The sequence below is a fragment of the Syngnathus typhle genome, linkage group LG7 (genome assembly GCF_033458585.1).
Source record: "Syngnathus typhle isolate RoL2023-S1 ecotype Sweden linkage group LG7, RoL_Styp_1.0, whole genome shotgun sequence".
In the NCBI taxonomy this organism is placed as follows: Eukaryota; Metazoa; Chordata; class Actinopteri; order Syngnathiformes; family Syngnathidae; genus Syngnathus; species Syngnathus typhle.
This window is the reverse complement of record NC_083744.1, coordinates 10,266,348-10,292,097: the sequence shown is the minus strand read 5'-3', so window position 1 is coordinate 10,292,097 and position 25,750 is coordinate 10,266,348. Positions and strand designations below refer to the sequence as shown.

Genomic DNA, 25,750 nt, shown 5'->3' with positions numbered 1-25,750 from the left:
ATGCATTGAATAGAATCAATTGGATCCTTTATAAATTCAGTTGAGCTCAGCAACTGATTTTTTGAAGTGGTCTCCCAAAGAGTTGCTGTCTGCCACACCGACATGCTAACGTTAATTGTGTTAAATATGAATTTATTGAGCAAAGCAGTAAATTACATTGTTTTATTTAAGTGCTGCTGGGTAACTATGGCACTTGTTAGGAAATGAAAATGTCTAAAGAAAAGAAAATGGTCAAAACTATAATCTGGCAGAATAAAAGGACATATTCACACATATTAACATTAAATTACACAAAATTATGCCTTCAGTGTTGTTGTCATGTTTTATTTAAAAAAAATCTGCTGACATGAGCATAAACAATAATTAACTGTTAATAGGACTCATAGGACTTTTCTTTCTTCCCCATCAAGAGCCTTTTTGTACAAACTGGCTCTTACGGTTACTCAGTCTGACCAATATTCTGTAACAACCCCAGAACACAATGATTGTAGTCCTATATGAGCAGAAAAACTATATTGTTTTTTTTCTCTTAGTTCTGTGAGGAAGTCAGAGGTCAAGTGAATCGACACCATACATTTTTAATGCCCCCCAATCACTTTGTCCTCCCACACTGTCACATGTTGGTCATGCAGAGTTTTCCTGGACCATGCTATGCATTTTCATGACTCTGAGCCCCGAAGCGTTCAGAGAAAAAGAGCAGCAATCAGTGACAGACTCTACGCGATCCACAACATGATCAGGGTTTCGTTGCATTTCGTCTTAGTAATGGGACTGGTGTGTCACACCTTATGTGTGAGTTAGTAAATACTAATTGGCTGTGTGGGTGTGAGTGGAGGAGAATGGCTGTGACCCAAAATCCAAGATCCAAGGGTGGTGGGATTAATTTGTACTCCTTGCGTGACTAATATACTTACATGTATGTCTTCACCTGTTGCACTAAAATCATATCAGAGCACCCACCAATCGTGTATCTGTGTCTCTCAGATCTACTACTCGTCCTTTTGGAGCCCTCTTCGAGGTGCTGTCTAGAAATTCAATGGCTGCCATTCCCTCACATTCACTTTCAGTGGGTCTGAATACAGCATAAGACACTCAAATCCAATCAAATAAAAAAAGAGGGACCTAAGGGTTATTTGAGACCTAGGACGACGAGAGATTCGTTGTGAAGCTCCAAAACCACACCGACGCATAACTTACGTTTTATAAGGACAGCAGCGGAAAGGAAAAATGTGGCTATCATTTACAAATGTGTCTCTATATATGGTTTTGACGCGAATTCAACTCTTCAGAGTGAACCCCCCCGTAATCTTGTGGGCGCAGATTTCCGGACACACACAACGCAACCGGACCGCAGTCGATGTGCATTACAGTGCATGTGTGCGACCGCAACGCATCCATTCAGGAGGCGGTGTGAATTAGGTGTTACCCCCACACTTGACACATGCATGAGTGCTTTTAATTTTAAGTCACTCTGCATCTACAGCAACAGTTTTCCAAATGTAATGAAATTGCATGTGTTTTAAGTAAAATATCCAATTATCTTCGTTTAACTTCTTTCTCTGATGTCTTTTCAAGCATTGTTCTTTTCTTCTGCAACTTTATTCATGAATAGTGATTAATGTTATTCCACTCAAGTGAGATGAATGACTTGCCTCTTGACATTGTAATTATTTTTTCATTTTTTCAAAAAATTTCTGACTCTTTGTGGCAAAAATGCAGTTGATATTTTGCTACTATCTACAGTATGTTATGAGAAATCCTGCATACCTGCATTATTGCTGCGAATGAAATTCAAGGCTGGTGCTTGGCATCTGATTGAAGATGAGCCCACAGCCTTTTTAGAAAGCACAGATCTAATTAGTTCAAAAGAAAACACAACTCTTTGAGAGGAAAATTAAAGAAGTATTCGGGGAGATGACGCAAATGTGTGCTGTAGGCTAAATGGATGCATTTCAGGACACAATGATGTTAAAAGTGTCACTTGAGTATAATAATGGTACCGACATGGTTCCGGCTTTTAGTGTTTGCTTCAAGCGTTCTGATTATGCATGAAAAAACAGCTTTATTACAACCACCAAAAAGATGCAAATGGGATGGTAGCGACAAAGACACCAACGTCTTTCATTTGGATGAGGAACAAACATTTTGAAAACTGTAAGACAATCAGAAATATGGCCGGAATTTTGATTGAACAAACTCTATGACTACGAGGCCACAAATCAAGATAAATCAGCATGGTGTGTGCATGCACATGATCATGTTAGATAGCAAGAACTATGTCTAACAGATCCACTGGGGTGTTAACCTTGCTCAGACAGCTTGGAGATAGCTCTGGAACTGGTACAACTCACTGAATAACTCTGTTATTGAATCCTACAGAGTTTTACACGAAGCTTTGAAAGCATATTTGTGTAAGGCCTGCTGCATAGGGGAGATTATAGGACAAAGGTGCACTTCTGACACTAATGTCCCATATCTGGAGCCACTTCATCATATTATCGCAAAACCCTCCAGCCAATAATTCTGCATCCCTTGTGATGCAATCTGTTCTCCGAAACTTCCACTAAATGATTTCATTTGTGCCTTGCTGCTTGTTTGGATTCACCTCTTGAGGTTACTTTGTTTTGCTTATGTTTATTCCGTGAGCACACGCTGATTGAAATAATGTTTATAGGTCTTCTAAATATTAATTTAGTGTGCTTGTTTTCCATCTTGAACTAATGGTCAGAGAGTACTTAGAAATTCATGAGCTATTTGATATACTGTTAAACACCAAAGAACTTAGGCCACCCTTTTGGGCAATTAAACCATCAACTCTATTACAAACTAGAGTCAAACAGAAAAACAGACGTTTTATGATAAATAGGAAGAGGGAAAACAATCGAAAATATGTTACTCAAAATCCAGTCCAATTAGATCAGGCTTGGTTGGCCACGGGCCTTTTTAAAACAGGCAGCAGATGGGGAAGCTCATTCAAAAATGAGTGAATAAAAAAAATAAAGGAACATTTGTTTGAAATTATGTCGATTCTTTTTATAAAATAATATTTTGTTGTTTTAATTCATTTTATTCGATTTAACTTGCCGATTGTATTTAATGTACTTATAGTTTTAATTCTGTTATTTGGAATAAACCAGTTGACTTTTATGATCATTACAGAAAATAATTAAAACATATGCCATTTAACTCAAATTATTTGTATTTTGTTTATGTAAATAACCAATTTAAGAACAAAAACGGCAAATTGATGTTACAAATTTTACATGACTCTTGATAATGCAAATGAAACAGTGAGGTGAAGAATGCAGCAGGCCGGAGTTGTCCCATTGCTCTCAATTTGTCTAACATGTTTTCGATACAGAAGTGATAATATAAGCATTTTGCAATCCAGTGTGGCTTTGACATCACCACACTTCGATTATCTTAATGTGGGAAGCCATGACTGTGTGAATACACACACATAAATATTGCCGAGTTAATTTTGAGAGGGACAAGCTACTAAAGCGCTTGATGAGGCAATTTAAACGGAATGCAGTATGAAAGCGACTATTGAGTGCCAGTGTGATGCTAACCCACCTGACAGCTAATCCCTCAGGATAGGAAACAAGCTGCGCAGCTGCTGATGCCAAATAAGGTTAAATGTCTATTGTGATGTTGCAATGTCCAAAGGCAAATGTGTACAGATGCTCTCCCTCTTATATCATTAGTTTCAAGTGGTGAAAGTCTACTTTGTGACATTCTGATAAATTCCAGTAAATCTTCCTCTCATTGCGAAACAAATGTGAAGGTCGGTTGGTTATTTGGGGAAATGGTTCTGCTGTCTGAGTTGGTTAGTTTTTCAAGGAGGCCTAACATAGGTCATAGACACGCATCCACGTGTATAGAAATGAAACTTCTCTATGCACCAAATTACATGGATTCTCCATGGCTGCATAATAGCTGTATCATGTTGACAGATAAAAGAAAGACAAGAAAATATGTTGGTTGGCTTGCTGAAAATCTTGACTTCTGCGAAGATTAAAAAAACATGTCTACTCTGGAATTTATAGAGTTCCTAAATTCTGCCCTTTGCAACAGTGTCCTAGATGCGCCTAATTAACATTTATTGAGTTTCGCCAACACTTCAGTTCAATGAAACAGATTTATCACTGCGCTCAATAAATTGAGGGAGCGAGAACTTAGGCCACAGGGAAATAAAAGCACTCCCTTCGTAGACGCAAACGCCTACCACAAAAAATTCAAGAATATGGTTTGCGTGTGTGTTTTTATTCTAGTCCTCCAAAAATAAAACAAATACATTTCTTACGTGTAGTCAAATGGTCTTGGATAAGGAAAAGATTTGTTCTCATTGAACTTTTTGAAAGATGGTGTACGCTACAAGACCTGAGTGCGCTTGCTTTTAGGTCACTATGTTGTCCTGTGTCATGCTCAAGGTCGGTATGACCTAATGGTGATTGAAAGCCTCTTAGCACCAACTGGATGGCAACATTGCTTCTTAAATTCTCGTCATTATTCTTTAGACAAAAGACTTTCATGTGTATGTTAGTTTCTTTGCAGCCTTTACTTCTACCTCTGCTAATAGGGTCAGGTTTGCTGCCCCTTTACAGTATAAGTCCTATTATATAAATGTACTCTTTCAACAGCTGTCCATTCCAACACAGCAATGTAATACTCCATTGGCACAGTCACTTTTTTTTTCCTGCTGGTCTCTTTAAAGAAAGGTAATAGGTACCCCTTGCTGAGTTTAGTGATAATGAATGGCAGCTAATGAACTGCACGTCTGTGGTGGGTTCCCCTCTGTGTGCTTTACGCTGCAAGTTTGCTGGTGGCTGTCTGCGAGATGAGAGGAATGGGATTAGTGGAGGAGAGGCAAGGGAAATGGAAGAAGAAAAGGGCGCAGTAGGGGGCTGTCACACCATGTAGCATTTCAGTGTGGAGGTGGGAGTCTCTGGTTTCTGCATGACAGTGAAAGGAGGAAAGGTGATGCTGCACGCGGGGGGGTCCGCGCGCTAAATGGTAAAGGTGCTGAGTTGCAAGAATGAACGTGACCCTCGGTGTTTGATCGACCAAATTTGTCCCTTCACCTTCACTTAATTTGCTGAACATGTATGAATTGTGTTCATGTCTCATTAACCTCGACATGCTCCTCTCTGTCCTGTTTCAGCCACAGGGATTTGAAGCCGGAGAACCTGTTGCTAGATGAAAAGAATAACATCAGGATAGCAGATTTCGGCATGGCCTCTCTTCAGGTTGGAGACAGTCTTTTGGAAACCAGCTGCGGGTGAGTACTTAAAAATGTATTCTTATGCTTGCTTCTAAATGAATATGAAAGAGTGTTGGACAGGCACAAAATAGTTGGCACAGATGCGTGTAGTTGCCGGTATATTGTGCTCGGTGGCGTGTTCTCAGAGCCTCTGTCGTGGTTGGTTGAGCTCTTGAGAATGGACAGACGGTCTGTCTCACAGAGTGTGCCATGGCTGCGGGCAGGGCCAGGGCCATGGCCACACATTACTGTCTCCTCACATCAGTTGCAGGTTTTATGATGCGCTAGTCACGACCATGCTGGGCCCATCAATCCCACAATGACTGCAATGAAGTGGAAAAGTCACTTTCAAAACGGAAGGAGTGCACACAAGTTTTATTGAACCCCAAAGTGGAATGACGATTGTGCAGGATGCTCCAAAAATAAAACCATAACACAGGCTTACTTTCATCTTTGGTACATGAAGAAGCTGCAACGACATGTCGATAACACAAACACAGACTGGATGTAGTATTTCTTTTTGCTCATTTATGTCCAATTTAAAGCAGTTACTTGCAAGTAACTCCCACTCACTGTAGATGCTGAGAACAGCCGTCTGTTGTGACCTTTGATCGAATTTGAAATCGAATGACCTCAAGTGCATTTGACATTACAGCGTACACATAATATTATGTTTGCAGTACATGTAAACTATAATTGCCTGATGAGGAATAACATTCCCTCAGCGGTGACACCACGTGACACCAAGCATGCAAGCCCGTGGCATCTGTCCCAAACTCAGCCCTAATTCTGCCCAGATTATACCGCCAACTGCAACAAGATACTCTCAAACGCACGCGACACGAAAACATGCGCAGGGTACTGACAATGTTTGGTTTGTTCATCCTAACCTATGCTTATAAATAATGTGTAAACTGGGGCTGGCTCTCTCCTGATGACAGTGCATATACTGGATATAGTTTGCTTTGAAAGAATATTTGCCTCCTTCTGAAAGTCTTGTTCAAATTTACCTGACGCTGTGAGAAAATGATTTTCCTCCTTGTTAAATCATGACTTAACTCTGGCTAATCAATCACAGTTTTGAGTTCATTTAACCAGCCGCAACCAAACCGGATTTCCTCTTAACCTGTTCAATTGAGAAACCACTTACCGGGAAACATAACGTGTCTGATAAAATGGAGTTGGCCAAAAAAAAAATCAATGTCAAAAAGATGCAGGCCATTCAGGAGATTAATATATTGACTGATGAGACGAAAGATTTACTTTTTGGAAGGGGTGTGTCTTGCTACATCTGGTGTAAATAATAGCTTTTTGGAGAAAAAAATTGACCAGTTGTCAACATGCTGCTGCGTTGCTATTTCCAGACCTAAATGACTGGTTGTGATTGAAGGTATCACGAATTCTGCTCTTTACCAGAAAATCCCAAAGGAGAATGATTGGCCCACGGTTTGTGTCCTCAAGCTGAAGCACACGTTAGTTCTGCAGAAGGACAACAATACAAAACAAATTCACACGTGTTGATTTACATACCTCACCAATGGCATTGAAAAACCATTTAAACAGTTTGGTTGGACTTTCAGTTTGGTTTGCATGTGTCCTGTCGGTTCATAGGTGCGTGCAACTCTGTCTCATTTATTAATGAGGTGCAATAATGTAGCACTAAAGGAAATGAATAAGGCATCTCATTTAACTCTCCCACGACAGATGGTATGTGGTTGTACACATATGTTGTAAGCCTGAATCATTTTTATTTTTTTGTCTTAAGATTTTATTGTCCTACATTTCAATGGAAGTGTTTAGTATTTTAGAGAATTGAATAGTAAATGTCCTTAAACTATTTTTCTTCTCGTATCATCACCACAAAACATTACTATTCTGGTGGTTTCTGGGAAAATTAATCATCCTTAAATAGGTTTTATCATGACAGGCCTTCACGCAGGCATTCACATTGCATTGTAGTTCTATGGGGGCTTAATGTCTTATGACTCATAGATATGCGTCAGAAGCGTGTCCTTTTCCTAGAAAGGGCACAGAACGCTTACAACTTCTTTAAGTCACACTAAAGCAACGGAATTCCCCGCCAGATAGGATCTGATATCTAATCGAAAAGCCACACATTTTCACAGGATTTAAAAAGTGTTCCGTGCAAGGGGGAATGCTGACATGCCACGTCTTTGAACACCATCAGTCCGTCCGCGGATGTTCCATGCATTCTAGACCATTTTATTGATTCCCCATTTACCCCTGACTTTCTCATCTTCAAGTGCACGTTTTATTTCAACACATTTATCTGGCCTCATGTTAGGCTGGCACAAATGCATTACATTTGCCACTGGTAATGGAAATGACTGTAGATGATGCTGACCCCATGTAGATTTGTACATACTTTAATACACACAGACAGCAGATGAGCAGAAGTAATGACAAGTGCATACATACAGTATATGGATGTGTTCCGGCTGTCTGACTTCATCAGTGCTTGCCGTTTGGTTGCGTCCAAACATACATGGAAGATTAAGATTTAGGCTTTGAAAAGCTGCACACATTTGGAAGGAACATCAACTTTGAATTACTGAACTTCACCAGCTACCGAATATTCATTGTTTTTTCTTTCTATAAATGACATGTAAGGTTAAACTCAAATTGCAAGTGCTCTAGAAACAGTTTTCTACAATTTGTCAGGAGAATTTCACTGGTACTGCTTAGGTCTATTAATGTTTATGTCTTTACCGAACACGTTTCACGGACATCTTTGAAAGATCATACTATGATTGGCATACTATGATTGGAAATAATTGATTGCACTGGACAATTATGTCAGTAATCTTTGGAATATACACTGAATTGGATGCACACAAATAAGCATTTGAAATTCTCAATTTAAAAGAAAAAAAAGGAAATGTTAATGTTTAAGAAATAAAATGTTAAGCAGTATGCATTCTGTACGGTTTTGTTTTATATTTCATGAACAAAAAATGAAAACAGAACAGTATTATACTGTGCACTTTTACACATTGCAAAGCAATATTGCCTGATGATTTAAAATAAATTACATTGACACTAATAATGTCAAGTTTGTCATCTTCTTAAATACAAATATATATATAGATATAAATAATGTGAGAGAATTTATTTGTGGGAAAAGCCTCAAATGTAAAATTATGGCATGTGGAACTTGTGGTAGAAGTGGTACTTGTCTGCATAATGCAGTTGCCATCAGGAAGGCTCTATTTACATAGGCTCACATGTAAACCACCCCATTGACGTGACAATGGCGGTGTCGTAATGAGCCAATATTCTGACAGCCAGAGGAAAGCAGGGAGGCCAAGCCTGCTATACCTGAGTAAACACACAAACAGGCCAGCTAATGGAAGCCATGTTTATACACACTACTTTCATTATTTCTGTAGAATAAGACTTGAGGAAGTGAAGCTGATTTAGCTTTTGCTTTGTCTCTTTGTAAGCTGTTTGATAAAAATAATATTAGTTATTCACCAGCCAAGCACACATGTACAATCGAATGATCTAATAAAGAGCTGTAACAAAATGTGGCATTTACAAACTTAACAGTGCACAGTTCACTATTAACTCATCATATTTAACCATGAAAGTAAAACAACATCTCTCAAATAAAATAAAATGTCACATATTTTCCTCTGACTTTCTGTTTGTATATTCATTCTTTGTGTTTCTGTCATCCCAACAGCTCTCCACACTACGCATGTCCAGAAGTCATCAGGGTGAGTCAACAAGCTCCTCACTGGGGATCCTATTACCCATTTTCTGCTTTTTACTAAGTTGAACTTATAGTGGATATGTTATAAGAATTTTACATACCACCTGATCAAACGCCGGGTTTGTGTGATACTATAAAATGAAATCAAGATAAATCATTTCAAAACTCCATCCACCATTTGTGACCCAACCTGTAAACCTTTAAGTTTAACCTTTACGAATTGAAAAAATGCAGTTGCACAAGTGTGCACATAACTGTGATGAAGTTGTTTTCAGAAACAACCTATCGGGGGTAACAGAACCTTTATGTAATAATGTAATGTATGTCATTTCTGTATATCGTGCATATTTGTCGACAATGTTAAAAGTTGGTCTCTGCCCGGATCATAGCGAACATAATGTAATATTGTACCCCATATTAATAATGTACACTTTATTTTTGCTTGGGATATTACTTTATATCAGAAAATATCACTCAACACTAACATTGCTACAGCGTTTGACACCAATTCATTGAGAACGATTCTTGTTCAGTCAAGTATCTGTCGGCACCAATATTCAGCCTTGGAAATGGCTTGCTCTTTGGTGATGTTAATGGATCAACAACCCGATGCTGGCGAAATACTTAGGTCGATGCAGACTTTTAGGAGTTGTGCATCATGCAGAGCAACGGATTGCCATAGTAAAAACGCAGAGCTTCAAATGTGAAGCATCTCTCTCCCAATATTGTTTTGCTGCTTTTTGCTGTATATCTTGTGCTCTTTTGCAAGGGTTTTTCCTCAGGCCTCTGTCGTATTTTACTAACATTAACAATCTCATCCTCAGGGGGAGAAGTATGATGGGAGGAAAGCGGACGTCTGGAGCTGCGGGGTGATTCTTTTTGCCCTGCTGGTGGTGAGTGTCAATTTGTTCTTTGCTAGCTGATGCTGTTTGGTTGCAAAGTTTTGGTCGCTATGGTCCAACAGTTCTGGTACTCTTGAAGTTGACTTCAGTTGGACAAGAAGGGCGTGCGCCTTGAATGCAGTTGCATGAGCCAGAGTTAATGTCATGAGGGTGTGTATCCTCAAGCTATTTTGCCATCCACACCACACACTGCAGAATCCATTATAATGCCTTTTTGTCCAGCTTGATTATGTATGTGGTTTCCCAGACATGCAGCCCTGCACATTTGTTTCATCAACAGCTGTGCTTTAGTTCCTGCACATTCCTTTTGCATGAATGATCAATACAGGCAAACTGCAAGAGGACAGTTTGAAAGGAATACCATTGCAGACAGAGTAACTCTGGCCGCTGGCGTCAACTTTAGTGTCTTTCTATCCATTTGTGAATACGTGTGTCTCCCCCCTGCATTGAATTAAGTATATAGAATCAAATATTGTCTGAATAAAGCAAGTTTTGGCCATCACTTGCTCTCATCCTTTCATCTCTTGTGGCTGCACGTTGCAAGATTGTGTGGATGTATGTGGCACTCTCCTGTCGTTAGAGCCAGCTCAGATGGCTAAGGCAAGCACCCCCTTATTGTGTTACTCTGCCGCTCTACATATCTGCCTCACCTTTTCACCCCCATCTCATCAGCCTGCAGAGTTTGCTATTCATCACACAGCCACATCTGTGAGATGTCAGCCCACTCTGATAAATGACCCCGATAATGCTAAATGAACAAGGTAAATGCCAAAGTGGGGTAATTATTAGAAATGCCCTTGTTTTTATGTTACTGCTGATTATTTTTTATTTTTGCATCATTGCTGAGAGCAGATTGCTCCCAATAGAGAATTTGAGAGAGAGAGAGAGAGCGAGAGAGAGAGAGAGAGAGAGAGAGAGCGAGAGAGAGAGAGAGAGAATTTGCTCAGAATTGGAATTATGTTTTTATTCCTCAGAGCTAACCCTTTGGATGGTGATGTTTTTTTTCTGGTGCCCATTAAATATGGCAATAAAACAAGGGATAATATATTCTTCTGCACATAATTTCTTTCTCTTGCTCTCTTCCCTTTCTATTTTCAGGGAGCACTGCCATTTGATGATGACAACCTGAGGAATCTGCTGGAGAAAGTGAAGTTAGGAGTGTTTCACATGCCCCACTTTATCCCTCCAGACTGTCAAAACCTCCTGCGGGGCATGATAGAAGTGGATGCCTCCAAAAGACTAACGGTCAGTCAAGTGAAGAGAGGCTGTGCTGCTTGAGCTCCTTTGTTCTTGGCTGTTTATCTGTCAGCCAATGGCATGTTTATACGTATATTTAAAAAATGACAAGGCACCTAAACTTGGGAACTTTCTTTTACAACTGATGCACTTCTGAGATCATCAATTCAATACATTTATTCCATACACAAGCATTAAACGTAGCAAACCACAAGCCACCAACTGGCGCATAGCTCGCTTCACCTACCAAGGCTGCAAAGCGCCCACCCGTGTGTTGCCTCTGAACAGCAGCCGAGCAGCTGGTACCTGACTTTGAACCAACTGCACTGAGTAGCGAACAAGCTCGCATAAATGTCATGTTTAATGTAAGACACCAACAGAATGGACAACTACACACTTGGCACGATGCTTCTTTCATCCCGCCCATGACCACCTCGTGATTCTGGTGCCCACACTAAATTGTGTGGCAAATCTGGCATGTGGTAAAAGTTGGCATGGAACAAGCTGATTGTGATGACACCTTTAGTTATTGTGTAGTTTCCAGGGCATGCGGACAACCTCGGAACATGAATATGACATGGCCTGCTCCATTGGCCACTTACTCGGACATTGTTGCAAATTAAAAAAAAAAAAAAAAAGGCTCAAAGTGTAATACCTAATATATTTCAGAAGATGTATATTAGGCAAATTGGCACCAAACTAATTCTGATCATTTTGACCTACTTAGTGTGGGATCCAGTCGCTCATGCCTTTACGTGTACGTGCAGATAATGTTTTTTCCTCAAATTACTCACAGGCATTTGAAGTTATAATTACGCAATATATAAAGTAGCAGAACCCCAGCAATTCACAGACTTGGAGGGTCAAAGTTAGGGAATCATGTTTAAGACATGCCAGAATATTGTAATCCACAATCCTTGTCTCGTGAATGAAAAATCTTCTTGCTTTCCCAAAATGGTTTGTTTTCTGGTGTCATTGGTCATGTTGTTTTTTGGTGCCTTTCTTTCATGTAGTTTATCTTGCCCGTGTTAAATAGCCTAGTAGTGATCACCCTGTCATGGGTTGCTGATCAGTCCAGTGTTGCCACTCACCTTAAATCAGCTGGGACAGATTTTAGACTCCAACCAAGATAAGTGGTAGGGAAAATGGATGGAGGCTTTCTTTTCTGGGAATAACAGATTAACATTGCCATTGTTCACAGTATGAAATTGTTTTCCTGGTGACTTTGAAAATATCATGATTGAAGAGTAGTTTGTGTAATAGCTGCACACACTCTTAAAGGCAGCTGACAATACACCATGCCAAGTAAACATACAAGGATGCACACTTTGCACGGCCAGTGGTGTAGCACAGTAACATTCGTCCATTAAAAGTGTCTGAAATTGGTGCTGTCACATCCACTGACTGAAGGATGAGAAATTGCACTTCCAACCACGTCTCCTTCAGCCCGTATGTGATATTGCTTCTTAGCCTGAAGCCTTTCAATAAAAGTGGGAAAGAGTAGGTCACGTTTCTTGCTTGTATCCGACTGTCACGGTGTCTGTCAGTACGTTAACCAATGTGGTGACCTCTGTGGAAGCAGAGTCGAGCCACCGGTATCTCAGCTCCGCCTTTATAGCAATATTACATGGAGGCAAAGCAGAGGTTGCGCCTCTGGGATGGTGGAATCATCAAGAAACTGATGGAGGCACACGGTCGAGAGAATGCCTGTGAATGAATGGCAATAATTAGAGCTGCTATGTGTGGTTCCTCAGCAGCAAATGGAAGTCCCAGCAGATACATTGATCCAGTGGCCAGCACGGTCATCTGGGAAGACATCTGCTTTTGTTGCCCTCTAACTGCCACTTTCTCGCTGGTTCTGGACGTCGGCCTGAATAAAAGACCTCATTGATAGTATTGGCTTGGAAGCATATTAAAATTGCGATGAGAAAGAATGTGTGTGAGTTGCAAAGGGAATGAGGACTGGACGATCCCTTGACACCTGCGGGGCTTGTCCAGGTCAGCAGTGTGTATGAAGGAGATAATATTCTGTTTATAGCTCAGAGTTATCATCTTTCTCTCTCTCTTTCTCTTCAGCGTGCTAGCCAGCCGGCACGTCCTCTTCTCTCTCATTCCCCTTTTGTTTTTCATTCTTCCATTGGCACTATTAATATTTGAGAGCCTCATTTTTACCTTGCACATTTCAATCATCCTTTATACAAACCAGTCACATTTCTGTTAGTACGCAGAGCCTATTGAGGTCATACAGCATTGACCTTAATTTGATTTTCTTTCATGGTTTACCCAATAGTCGCCCTCTTGATTTTGTTTGGATGTGAAGAAAACAAATTCAGTTGGAAGGTTACTTGAAAAGAAAGTCATTGCACATTAGATTCTCATTTGCCGTCTGTCTCTTTTTTTCTGCTTTACAGTTAGAAAAGATCCAGAAGCATACATGGTACATGTAAGTATCCTCTCATTTTTACTCCCCACTACTCCACTACTGAGGTTGTTGCCCCGGGAGTAGCAATTATGTGACATAAGGCATGTACAGCAGACTACATTGGAGCAAGCCATGACTCCCCTCTTGGGGTTGTGGGGCTAAGTTGGTGGTGCTTGAAAAAGGATACAGAGAAAATGCAAGCAGCGGGGGAGGGGAAGCAGCTGCTTAGAGTGCAGAAGGGGCAGGTGTTCCCTCACTTTAAGTTTTACAACACCTGGTTGGGCCCGCTTGAAACAAATTTGCAGTGTTTGCAGCAGAGTAAGGTGCCATCTCTTTTGTTGATAAAAGAAACACTGCCAGAGTTTTTAATCAAATTGCCTTGCTCTTGTTGGGCAAGCAAAGATGAATTATGGTAGACGGGATGAGTACTATAGAAGACCGAAGGGATAGATGGCTTGTGAGTTATTGTCTCTGTCAGAGAAATTTCATGCAATCACAGAGCGACTCGTGACGTTATGGCTCAGTGGTAGCGTGTTTGTCTCCCAGCTTGAAGGTTGTGGGTTTAATCCTCTAAACATGTCAAAGTGTCCTTGAGCAAGACACTAGACCCCAATTTGCTCCCCAGCCAATATGTCCAATATTTGACCAAGTTTTAGAGATGCTCCAGTTCATCTCATTGTGCCTTCTCAGAGGGGGCAAGAACGAGCCCGAGCCAGAGCAGCCGGTGCCGCGGAAGGTGACCATACGCAGCCTCCCATCTGCAGATGACATCGACCCTGACGTCCTGGACAGCATGCACTCTCTGGGTTGCTTCAGGGACAAGAATAAACTGCTGAAAGACCTCCTCTCGGATGAGTGAGTGCACTTTTAAACGTTAATACAGCGGAAGGGGAATTAAAGGGCGGCAAGAAATTGACAAGGATAGGGTGATGGGATATGATTTTTTTTTAAATATATGTATCAACACCAACAGCTAGGGTCACTGCTCTTACCACACTTAACACTTCCTTCCTTGCTATTTTCAAGCATAAATAGCGCTTTTTGTCTCAAGCACTTTATGCTGAGTAAATATCACTGCTGCAACAGAGGTCATAATACGATGTCATCACATCAATCCCATTGTCCTCAGAATAGCTCAGTCTATTTGCCTTATTGTCATCTTTCAGCAAAACAAGTTTGCATCGCTCATAATAGAAGGTGCTTGCTGAATTCACGTGATAACGGATTGAAGTCTTTGTTGCACAGTGTCATGCTTCAATCCATCACTTCATTAGTCTGCATGACACGGCTTTCATACTATGGGATATGCCTCCCTCTCTCTCTCGGTACACAGGTATACCAAACAGCAGTGAAATGAGGGCGCTGAGAAAACTTCAGTTTTGTCTGGAGTGCACAAATATAATGCTCATTGTTTTTTCATAATGCAATTTTTCTCCTCTGATTAAATTAATCAAAAATGATTGCTTTAAAAGTCTTGACCCATCAAAAAATACAGACCATGACACAATGAATACAAAAGGAACATTACAATCAACGTTTTCCTAATGTCCACCTTCCCAGGCAAACACAGTAATAATGCAGGACAAGGGGAAAATGTGCTGTCTGCATTCTTTGCCTTTGCTTCATTTGAGCTGAAAGTGCATGTCCTCTTCTCTTTGCCTCCTGCTGCTCTGCAGTCTGCCTTTATTATAAAAGGCCAAACTCTTACTGCTTTACATTTCAAAAAACATGGGCCAGAGGCGAAAAAGGTATCTGATGTTCTGAATGACTGAAAAAGATACTTAGACAATATTTGAACACTTTCATACACTTGCAAGCCAACTCTGTCCTGTTATATATGTGCACAACATTATATGATGATTTGTTACCAATCAACTTTTATTTTAGAAATCAACACATTTTGACAGGAGAGATAAAAATATATATTCTACATATATAAGTATATATTGCATATACCACAGGGGCTTCAGTTGTATTGTGGATTTAATGTCCGTCAACATCTAGTAATATGAAACTGCCTTTTTTATCGACACTTTTATCAGTGACAACCAAGAAAAGATGATCTACTTCCTGTTGTTCGACCGTAAAGAGAGGTACCCCAGTCAAGAGGACCAGAATCTTCCCCCTCGCAATGAAATCGGTGAGACCTGAACAAAAGACAAAAAGTGATGACAAGTAATGCAACTGAGCAGTCAATAAATAATAGCATAGCCAGAGAAAATAATCGTTTCAACAATTTCATTCCATGACAATAAATTTAGGTTACTTTCCATCCGTTACTTGTCATTAGAAGAAGATTATTGCTTCGCCCACAACTTTTGAATTCTCCTGGTGTACAGTCTGACACACTTGTCATCCTCCTTCTGAAGAAATTGGATCGGTTTCCAACAGTGGTGAATTGGCTCAACAATAGATATTGTTTTGTTTATTTATTCCTTACCAGCAGACATGGCCTGGATACACATTGGTGCAAGAGAAAAACTTTTAAATAGGGCAGGGTTTTTTTCCCTTTGGAAAACTTACTGGCACAGATCTCATCAAGAAAAAGAAACCAACACACATCACGTTTCCTGCGTCAATACATGTCGCTGTTATTTTGGGGGCTGCAGTCAAATCTTCTTTACAATTTCAATGTCTGTGTCAATCTGAATCCTCTTTTAACTGGTAGTCTGAAATGTGAATGTTGCACCACTAACATATGCACATAGTGTAAACAGATGTCCATTATATAAGGTATAGTAAATGTATGTCCAGGAACATACACATAATTTGATCATCTGTCTATTACACTTGCAACGTGCTCTCTCGGCAGGTTCAGCAACACTGCTCTGTCCATTTGCTTACAGTACATAGAATATAAAAAAACAATAAGCAAACCGATATCTGAATCAGTTTCAAAAGGATTGGTGAGTCCCTCACCTGTGATATTGCTCTGCTTAGTTGTTTTGTTTCTATCCATTCAACAATACCAATACAACAACATTTGATTAGTAACCGGGAGAACACTTGTTTTGTAATACACTTTAATGCAAAATAAAATTGTATCCGATTATTCAGTGGAATAATCGCCCGAATATTAGATAAAAAAATATTCCATTGTTAAAGCCCTCATCTAATCTCATATATATGATATAAATATTTATACATGATATGAATATTATTCTAATTAGTAAATTGCATGCACAATGGCACATAATGGAAATGTGAGCCCGGAGGAGAAAATGAAAAAGTGTACATTTGAGCTCATTATGGACATCGAAGCTCTTTGTTGTAAGATTGTGACATTTTGATGAATACAGCCTCCTTATTGAATGTGGTACAGCGGTCATTACTTCAAGGTCTGGGAGGAAAGCAATACTTGTCACCATGAGTGAGGGTTAATGCAATTAGCACTAAATATCACTTCAACATTGAGAACTACAAGGGCCTCGCGTTTGTCACACAGATCCTCCAAAGAAACGGGTCGACTCTCCCATGTTGAATCGACACGGCAAACGGAGACCAGAGAGGAAGTCCATGGAAGTCCTCAGTGTCACGGACGGAGGCTCACCAGTGCCAGCCAGGCGGGCCATCGACATGACACAGCATGGACAACGGTATGCATTTCATGTGACACAAGATAAATTCAATTTGATTCCATACAATATAATTCAATTCAAAAACATTTTTCTCTAGCAGCACTTAAAATAAATACAGTCAATAATCAATACAACAAATCAGTGATCCTCACTGACCCTAGAGACAATCCAGAAGGACACTGAGCGCTTTATCGTCACCTCAGAGTATAAACCACCTCCAACTCCTTTCACCTGGCAGCACATGTGCATGAGGAGGCGCGCTTACATCCCTGACCTGGCTTTCTCACTCATCTTAATTCGTCTCAACGGGCTGCCATTAACAATTACATGTTTATTTGTTGTCTGAGTAGTTGTCACGCGTGTGTATTCGACTGACATCAAAATTGCATTCACCAGGGACATCCAATCAGTACGTTCGCGCTGCAGTCATGTTGCCAGGGATCTTTTTATACCCTTTCATCCAGATGACTGATTCTGGTGTGAAGATGTGCGATTGCATGCATTTCTTTCATTTTACACAGCCATGAATCGTATCCAAATAGTGTCACTTACGAGCAAACCATTGCAATTGTATCACTAGGACCGAGGTGTTAGGATTTGAAAAGGTATCTGAGGTGATGTTTAACGTCGCAGAGGTCTTCATTGTTTCTTTGTTTTTCTTCAAAGAGCTCTGTTCATTTTTTTTTTTGACTTGTTTCTTGTCAACACTCTCCTGGTTGCACCTGCCAAATGATGTCCTGGCAGTCTTTTTTGTGTTTTTGACAAAAATCTTATTTGGGTGCATCCTGATGTGTGTCTTTGTGTTTGTGTTGGGCTAAAGCTCTCTGGGCAGAGCAAGTTTAGCAAACACCTCACCATTAGTTTAACAGTCTGCTCGCTCTGTCTCCTGTCTGTCTGTAGTAAGTCAGTATACAGTAAAAGCTTGGATATTCCCGGCGCCAGGAAAAAATGCAGCAAAGAAGAAAGGTATTCACTCTCTCCCTTGCTTTTTGCTTTTGCTCCCTAACCTAAGGTAGATGTCTATGGACGGAGAACGATGCAGAAGTGGGCTCTTTAATAGGTGGATTTATTTGAATGTGTGTGGGTGTGTTGTATTTAATTTATTGAAAGAATCTTAAATTAAAAAGGTTCTGACAATTTAGGGCCAAAAAATAGTGAATTTGAAAGTTAAAGTTCATTTTCCTTTTGAAGATGTGCGAGGCAGAGCTTCCGTATCCATCTCCAACCTTTCCCCCTCTTTTGGTATGAACTTAATTAGTCTCTTTTGAATGCATTAATAATCAGTTCCTCCCGTGCTGTGCCCCACTTTCTCTTGAGATGCTGAGGGTTCCTTCTACTTTGGAAAGCGGAGTTTGAGCCATAACCCCACAAGGCAAAGGCGGCTGATTTAAAATATATTTGTACATCTTATTTCAGCCAGCAATATATCATCACACCACACATTTCTGCTCGATGCCAGTGACGTTTTTTTGACAGCCCAGAAGATGGACTGTGAGTTAGCGTGATCAGCCTAATGACAGAGTGCTGCTTTACAGGGGAACCGACTTGAATGCAGAGCCAGCCAGTCATATAATAGAGCCGCTCTATAGAGATTTGTGAACTCATCCCAATGTCAGATCTATTAATAACTCCTCACTCGGGCAGTTTGGCAACAAGTGCACATCAAGAATTCATCCCACACCTCTTTAAACTTCCATCCACAAGACACTTTGGAAGGATTAGAGCCATTTCGGCAGCTCCCACCTTTTAAGATGCCCATCTTTGAATTCTGTGTTAAGATTCATCTTCTTGTCTCATCCCCTCTGATCCACTCCATCATCCCTTCAGGCCATTCAAGTCTTTATTTTAAGGTTTTGCAAGTTTTGCCATTGTCTTCCTCTGCTGTATTTCTTCTGCCTTTACATCAGATATAGTAAAGGAAAACAGTTTACCTTTATGCTGATAATCCACGACATTCTATACCAGGTCAAGTGTTACGTTAGTGGTCATGTCACGTACAGTTACGTGTCATTGTCAAAAGGATTGGGAGGCAAAATTGACATCTACAGGGAGGCAGACTTTCTACCACTTTTTTTTTTTTTTTTAATTGTCTCTGTTCTCCCAAATACATACCAGCATCCCTTGGTTGAATTTGTTTTTTTGCACTGGGACACAAGCAAGCCAGAACAAAATAGCCTCCCTTAAGCTGTTCCCACAAAGTTAAAATCATACATCATGTGCAACACGCCTTGGTAAAAGGACGAATTAAGATTTGCAATGAGCTACGAGCTTAAGTCCAATTCAAATTGTTTAGGGGTTCATAGGAAATGTTTATGTTAACTCTATATTATTCACCCAAAGAAGCTCAACTGCATCTTTCCTCCATCTACTTTATTTTTTTTTTTCCTTTGTATTTTGCTTAGTATAAATGTCAACAGTGGGCTCCTCACTAGATTTTTATATCCCCAGTCTCACTCACTCACTCACTCACTCACTCACTCACTCACTCACTCACTCACTCACTCACTCACTCACTCACTCACTCACTCACTCACTCACTCACTCACTCACTCACTCACTCACTCACTCACTCACTCACTCACTCACTCACTCTCTTTGCTTCCCTTGTGCATCGCTCATCCTGAGTCCCAGTTTCGCCATGTTGGTGTGGCATCGCTTCACTAATGTACAAATGCAGCTTGATTTTCTCTGTCCACGGTTCTGATTTGGTTGCTGGTTTTACGCGCTGCAGCTTCTCTATCTCCAAAGCAAGTGTCTCTCTGTATATTTCTCTCCCTCCTGTCTCTTGTTTCATAGCTTTCCAGCAGATAGCAGTGGTAAAAAAAAATGTGTTGTTAACCAGGCAAACTAAATTTTGAAATGTTCCAGCCTTTTTATTCCTCAGCCAACCTCAGTAGATTGATAAAACGTAGAGGGAGCATTCAAGGTGTACTGGACAGAATGACTTGTATTGGCAGGATGAATTTACATCAGGGTGAAACACAGGGGAGAGTGTTCATTTAAAATCCTCACAGCGTGCAATGAAAGAAGAAATGAAAGCTGGTTAATGATATGGAAATGAAACATGAAAAAGTGCAATAATGAGTCATAGCTTTTTTTTTTTTTCACTGACCGGCTCCCATTGCTTGATGGGGTTTAAATGAGTTAGGTCAGTGGAGCAATTTTAAGTCTTAACTTTGATGCTAATCATGGACTCTTAAGTGTTTAAGGTACTCAAAGAAAGAATCTTTATGACAGATCTTGTCGGGGAAAGCTGCAGGGGTCTTATTGCATCTTCAAACTTGAGGAGCTGAGCTGTGGATATTAATTTAGTGCTTCTTCAGGGAGTTTGGCTAGCCCCGGGAAAGGAAACGACTTTAAATAGTGCGCTGATTGATATGGCTATCTACTTCACAGAGAGGAGACACTTCTGAAATAGAGTCAAAAGAAGAGGAAGAAGTGCAGTCTGATTGTGTTTGGGCTTTGGTGTAGTTACTCCTGGCACCATAAGTTGTATCAGTTTCATTTTATTTCAGTCTATTCAGTTCTCAGATCTGTCTGTATTATTTCATCTCACACAATCTCTCATTGGAACCTGCTGAGTGTTTTGGATGGAGCTCAGACAAAGCCTGTGGTCACACACTCCGGGACATTGGCCTTTGTTGCAAACTATTAGTTGGGAATAGGAAGAGCTGTGTATTGGTGGGTTTGATGAAAGAGTGAGCTTACTTAAATCGGCGTGGGTCTTCTGAAGAGTCTTTCTTTCTTCAAAAACTAAGCCATTCCTTCTTCAGCAGTCCATTACTGTATTGAGTGACCACGTTAATTGGCACTGCTATACAGGAAGTTTTTTTCTCAATATAAAATGGAGCCCATGAATGAATGGGAGGTTTTGAATTTGATCAATATGGCCTTGGAAAAGGTAGATTTACTCAGTGAAAGCTTAATCCTGAAGAATTTCCTATTGTAATCAAATTTAAATTTGAACTCTGATTCAAACTTTTTTCATTTATAGTTCGCTTTAAATGTGTTTTCGAAGCAAATTTCTTAGAAACTTGAACAGCAGACTTGCTTCCATGTAAATATTCCAATGTATGATTACAGAATAATTTAGTTTTGTGTGCTTATGTGTACACTAAACAGCCAACAACAGTTAGTCATTGTCATTTTGTGGAGAGAGGGTGCCTTACTGTGCAGCAGCATTGCCATCTGTATTATTAGCTCTATAGACCTGCTGGTCCAACACTAACAGATGCAGAGTATGTCCAACAATATGCTCGTAATAGGCCGAGGAAACCGAGTGTATCTGTGTTGTCATGAGGTGCAATTGGCAATGTGAGCATGTCTCCATGAACCGCGGGCTTTCAATTCAACTGTCTGGTCAGCTGCTCTCTCAAACAAGCTCATTTGTTCTCACTCACCATTATGGTGGGCAATCACCACGGAGATATTTATAAAAATAACTTGTGAGTGGGAGTGCGATCTTTCCGCTGTAGCCGTTACTCTTTTTTATTTTTATGTCTAAGGAGGAAGATACTATTTCTTCACACATGATTTAAAACCTTCCCGGTTCACATAAACTCCAACTCACACTTTTTTATGGCAGTGTCTGCCTATTGCACATTTTGTTTTCTTTTGTTTTTATTTCTTACCATGTAAGTAAGCATTTAACAACAAGATTGATCCAACATATGGGAGCAGCATCATTCTCCATTACTACACCAGTCTTCTTAGATCTTAGGGGAAAACTCACATTTTATCATTTCCTTTTGTTTTTGAGAGGCGTGGTCCACATGTTCGCAAATTCATTAGCGCTTGAGTGGGAAAAGAAGAGCGAGCGGTTGTAAAATCAATGACAAAAACAAGCAGTGTTGTGACAGTCAGCAGCTGGCGTTGACAGGCACTTTGTGCGCGTTGTCTCGTGTGTATGTGTGGTGTGCGTGATGGAGACAGATCATCCTGTGATTGTTCAATTTGGGGCTCGCCTCGCCTCACAATTTTATTGACGACATCTGCATGGAAATGGAAAATGAATGGCATGACACCAAATGCCCCACTTTATTTCCCTCCTCAAGATATCGGCTACTGATGCGGTGCAAACAGACTTAAAAGTCACCATGTTTTATTTATTAGCAAAGCGTAGACTGAATAACACCAACAACAAAAAAGGCTAATTTAAATGCTAATATTTAGGAACACGCTGAGAGATTTCCAGGTGAGTGTGCAGTCAAATCAACACGTTTGACATTGCTGCGAGTCACTGCTAAATATTGTCTGCTAACAAATGAGGTCATGCACTGTGCGCTGTAGTGTTCCTACTCCTCCTCCTCTTCGTAGTCGCTCACTGTGTGCTTGGCGTGATGGTGCCAGATGCTCTAGTGCTAGCCGATCCAACATTTGACCTCCAAGCTTGTGACCTAGGCCTTTTTCTAACAGCTTCACATGTTCAGCCCACAAGTGACTTTTTCCTTTGCGTGTTTGGTCCACAGGTCACGGTCTATTAGTGGAGCCTCTTCAGGCCTCACCACCAGCCCGCTCAGCAGCCCACGGGTAAGTCAAGACCTTCTATACCCTTACAACTACACGCAGGTATGTGACATTGCACCTCTTGACCGATGTTCAGGTTTCTATGTAGTTGGTTCCCCTGTGGGATGACCATCTAACTACTGCTGATCTCTTCTTGATGTCTAAGTCAGCAGGAGAAAATAATGGATGGTCATTAGGGCTCCACAGCAGCACCTCCTGACCTTTAACAAACCAATACAACTGCTCAAATGTTATACTGTCCCTTGAATATGATCTATTATTTTCCCAAACACAATTGTGTTGTCAATTTATGCTTAATTTTGCCTAATTTATGCCTCATTTTTCATTTATTGTGTGCTAGCGAAAACACATAAGGAGAAAGGTTGATCAACGTTTTCTCTCAGACAAAAGGATCTCCTCGCCCCGTCTTCTCGGCTTATAATAGTTTACTTTGTTTTTGGCAGCCTTAGCATGTGGAAATCCAGCTCAAGGAATTATTTTCAAAATCCTACTTTTCTATTTTGAGTGGGATATAGGCTAGGAGCAAATGTATCCAGCTGACTAACCTTGAGAAGACTCAGGGTTATCCAAGATCCTCAAACAAGCTGCTGAAGCCACAGCTCATCTAAAAGGGAAATTGATTTCAAAGGCCAGATAAATCTGAGCTATTCTGTCCATATAATTTAATATTTTTCCCCAATATGGCTGCACTTTCAAGGTTAAAACTCAATAATAGATCAAGTGTAGTCGTGGCCGTTATTGAGATCTGTCTTCCTAGCTCATGTTTTTTCCATGTCTGTCAGAGTCTACTGGTTATTCTTTTGTGACATCGCACAGTTGTTTTTCTTTAATCATTTAAGTGTCTGTTTTTTTACATGTCTTTGCTTGCTCTTTTCATGGTTTTATTCCCATATACCTTTGCTTTGTTTTCTAACTGCATGGTCTTTTCTCCTTTTCCTTTCCATTCTTGCGCATGGCATCTGACTGCTTGGTGGTTGTATTTACTTGATTCTGTTGTTTGTATTCCTTCACCTGTATGTCCTAATCAAAAAGCCTGTTAGAAAGTTTGGGACTCCACATCAATCCCCAGATTTAGCTCAATCCCCAAACAACAGCCCCAGTCCATCCCCTGAGCCACTTCCAAATCATACGGGTCCTCGTTTGTCAACACCCAATTCGCTGGCCCCGAGCACCGAGGCACTGCCGGCATCCCTTAACAAGACTCAGACGCTCCCGACCAAGCCGAAACTTGCGCCGAAGCCTCTTCACGCGACACGATCCAACCCGCTCCCCGAAGCTTCATTAGATGCGGCATCCTTGTCGGATTCCTCGGCTTCCTGCCATATCCCGTCACACCTTCCATCTGCCTCCGTGCCCCCAACACCCACCTCCCCGCTTTCCCCAATCCCCCCAAGCCCCACTGCTTCAGTCCAGGGCAGCCCCCACGTCCGTCGCTCTCATTTCGCTGCCAACCCCCAACTCTCTGTGCCCTTCATCCCAGTGGTGCCTGGCTCCCCCATCAGGCTGCACCACTTTCACCCTGTAACACCCACGCCTTCGTCATACTCTGACCACTCATCTCAATGTATCCCCCTCATACAGGTTACACCCCATCCTTCCCCTCGAGGTAGTCCCCTACCCACTCCAAAGGGCACCCCGGTGCACACGCCCAAGGACAGCCCCGCCGGGACACCCACCCCGACCCCACCACCAAGCCCCTCCATTGGTGGCATGCCATGGAGGACGCGCCTCAATTCCATCAAGAACAGTTTACTGGGCTCGCCACGCTTCCACCGCAGGAAACTCCAGGGTTTGAATCCACTTTGACAATTTAGTTTTATTTTTGTATTCATTCCACCTTAAACACTCTCATTTGTCCACAGTTCCCACACAAGAAGAGATGTCCAGCCTCACTCCAGAGTCTTCCCCAGAGTGAGTAAATGTTACACCTTTACAATCATAATGATGTATAACCCGGCCATACCTCAAAGCTACCTTCTCAGACAGGACTGCACATGGCAATTTAAAATTATTATGATTAAGATTTTTTTCCTGCTGAACTTCTTGCACTGACCTTGTCTTTAGCTTGAGGTGTCTGGTTATGAGTAATGCCTGGCTGCCTGTGTGATGCTTCTCAGCCTCCTGAAGGGTGATTACTTAAGTTTTGGCAAACGCTGTGTGCCCGTTTGGTTGGCTGGCTGTTCATCTCCACCTGGCAGAGAAACATGAGGGTTGATTGGAGAGCTTCCCGCTGAAGATCTTCTAAGTAGATTGCAGTCAAACACCAGTTGCATACTATATGGGTCTTATTATTAAAATAGCCATCCTGCAATTTCTCATACCATTGTCTCTAGTATTGCTGCAGTATGTAAGCATCAGTAATTGATTTGATCACTTAACAAGATTTGGTTGTGGCACTTCCTAAATAATCGAGGGCCTATGTGCCTTTTACTGTGGCTGACTTTTTAAAAAGCTCTTACCTGGCCTGCTTGTAAGAAGCCACAACCTGAATGTGCACGTGAGACTGGCCACAATTGTCTTTGTCAAAAGCAATTATTTCTGTGTCAGACCCCGGTGCTGATGTCACTGTGCGTCAAATTATTTGAATGTGCAAAAACCACAATGGCTCTATGAATATGCACGCCAGGCACGACAGTGTACAACTCAGGGGAGCTAACTTTAGAAGGCTCAGAATACTGACTCTACCATTCTCAGCCTAATTGTGGGAATTTTTTAAAAGTGGCGCTTGACTCAAAATTGAGAAAATCCTAAAGCACACTAAACACACACTGTCAACTTTGAAAGTATGACCCCCTTTTGTATCTCAAATGGGCGTTTAAAAAATGTGTGCTGTATTATTTAAACCTTTTAAGAAATTATGACATTTCTCGTGTTGTTTTTTCTCCATAGACTTGCCAAAAAATCCTGGTTTGGGAACTTCATCAACCTGGAAAAAGAGGAGCAGATCTTCATTGTCATCAGGGACAAGCCTCTCAGCTCCATCAAGGCTGACATCGTTCAAGCATTTCTCTCGGTATCGTCAACCACATTTATTATTGAGCTCGCTTGTCCGCACAATTCAGAGTCAGGCCCCCAACACAGCTTTAC

The 25,750-nt window shown here is 41.0% G+C and overlaps 1 protein-coding gene across 4 annotated transcripts in view; it reads left to right on the top strand.

The window, feature by feature from the left end:
- brsk2a (BR serine/threonine kinase 2a) overlaps positions 1-25,750 on the top strand; it is a 119,878-nt gene that overhangs the window by 86,763 nt on the left and 7,365 nt on the right. For 2 of the 4 annotated variants that reach the window (XM_061282896.1, XM_061282898.1), the window contains 13 exons: positions 5,165-5,281; positions 8,970-9,003; positions 9,824-9,892; positions 11,000-11,146; positions 13,549-13,580; positions 14,250-14,414; positions 15,602-15,699; positions 17,005-17,155; positions 18,038-18,103; positions 22,606-22,666; positions 24,245-24,452; positions 24,526-24,574; positions 25,553-25,676. In XM_061282896.1, coding sequence (XP_061138880.1) covers positions 5,165-5,281; positions 8,970-9,003; positions 9,824-9,892; positions 11,000-11,146; positions 13,549-13,580; positions 14,250-14,414; positions 15,602-15,699; positions 17,005-17,155; positions 18,038-18,103; positions 22,606-22,666; positions 24,245-24,452; positions 24,526-24,574; positions 25,553-25,676 — 1,321 coding nt within the window. The remainder of the gene's footprint in view (positions 1-5,164; positions 5,282-8,969; positions 9,004-9,823; positions 9,893-10,999; positions 11,147-13,548; positions 13,581-14,249; positions 14,415-15,601; positions 15,700-17,004; positions 17,156-18,037; positions 18,104-22,605; positions 22,667-24,244; positions 24,453-24,525; positions 24,575-25,552; positions 25,677-25,750) is intronic. The other 2 variants (XM_061282897.1, XM_061282899.1) reach the window with 1 other exon arrangement.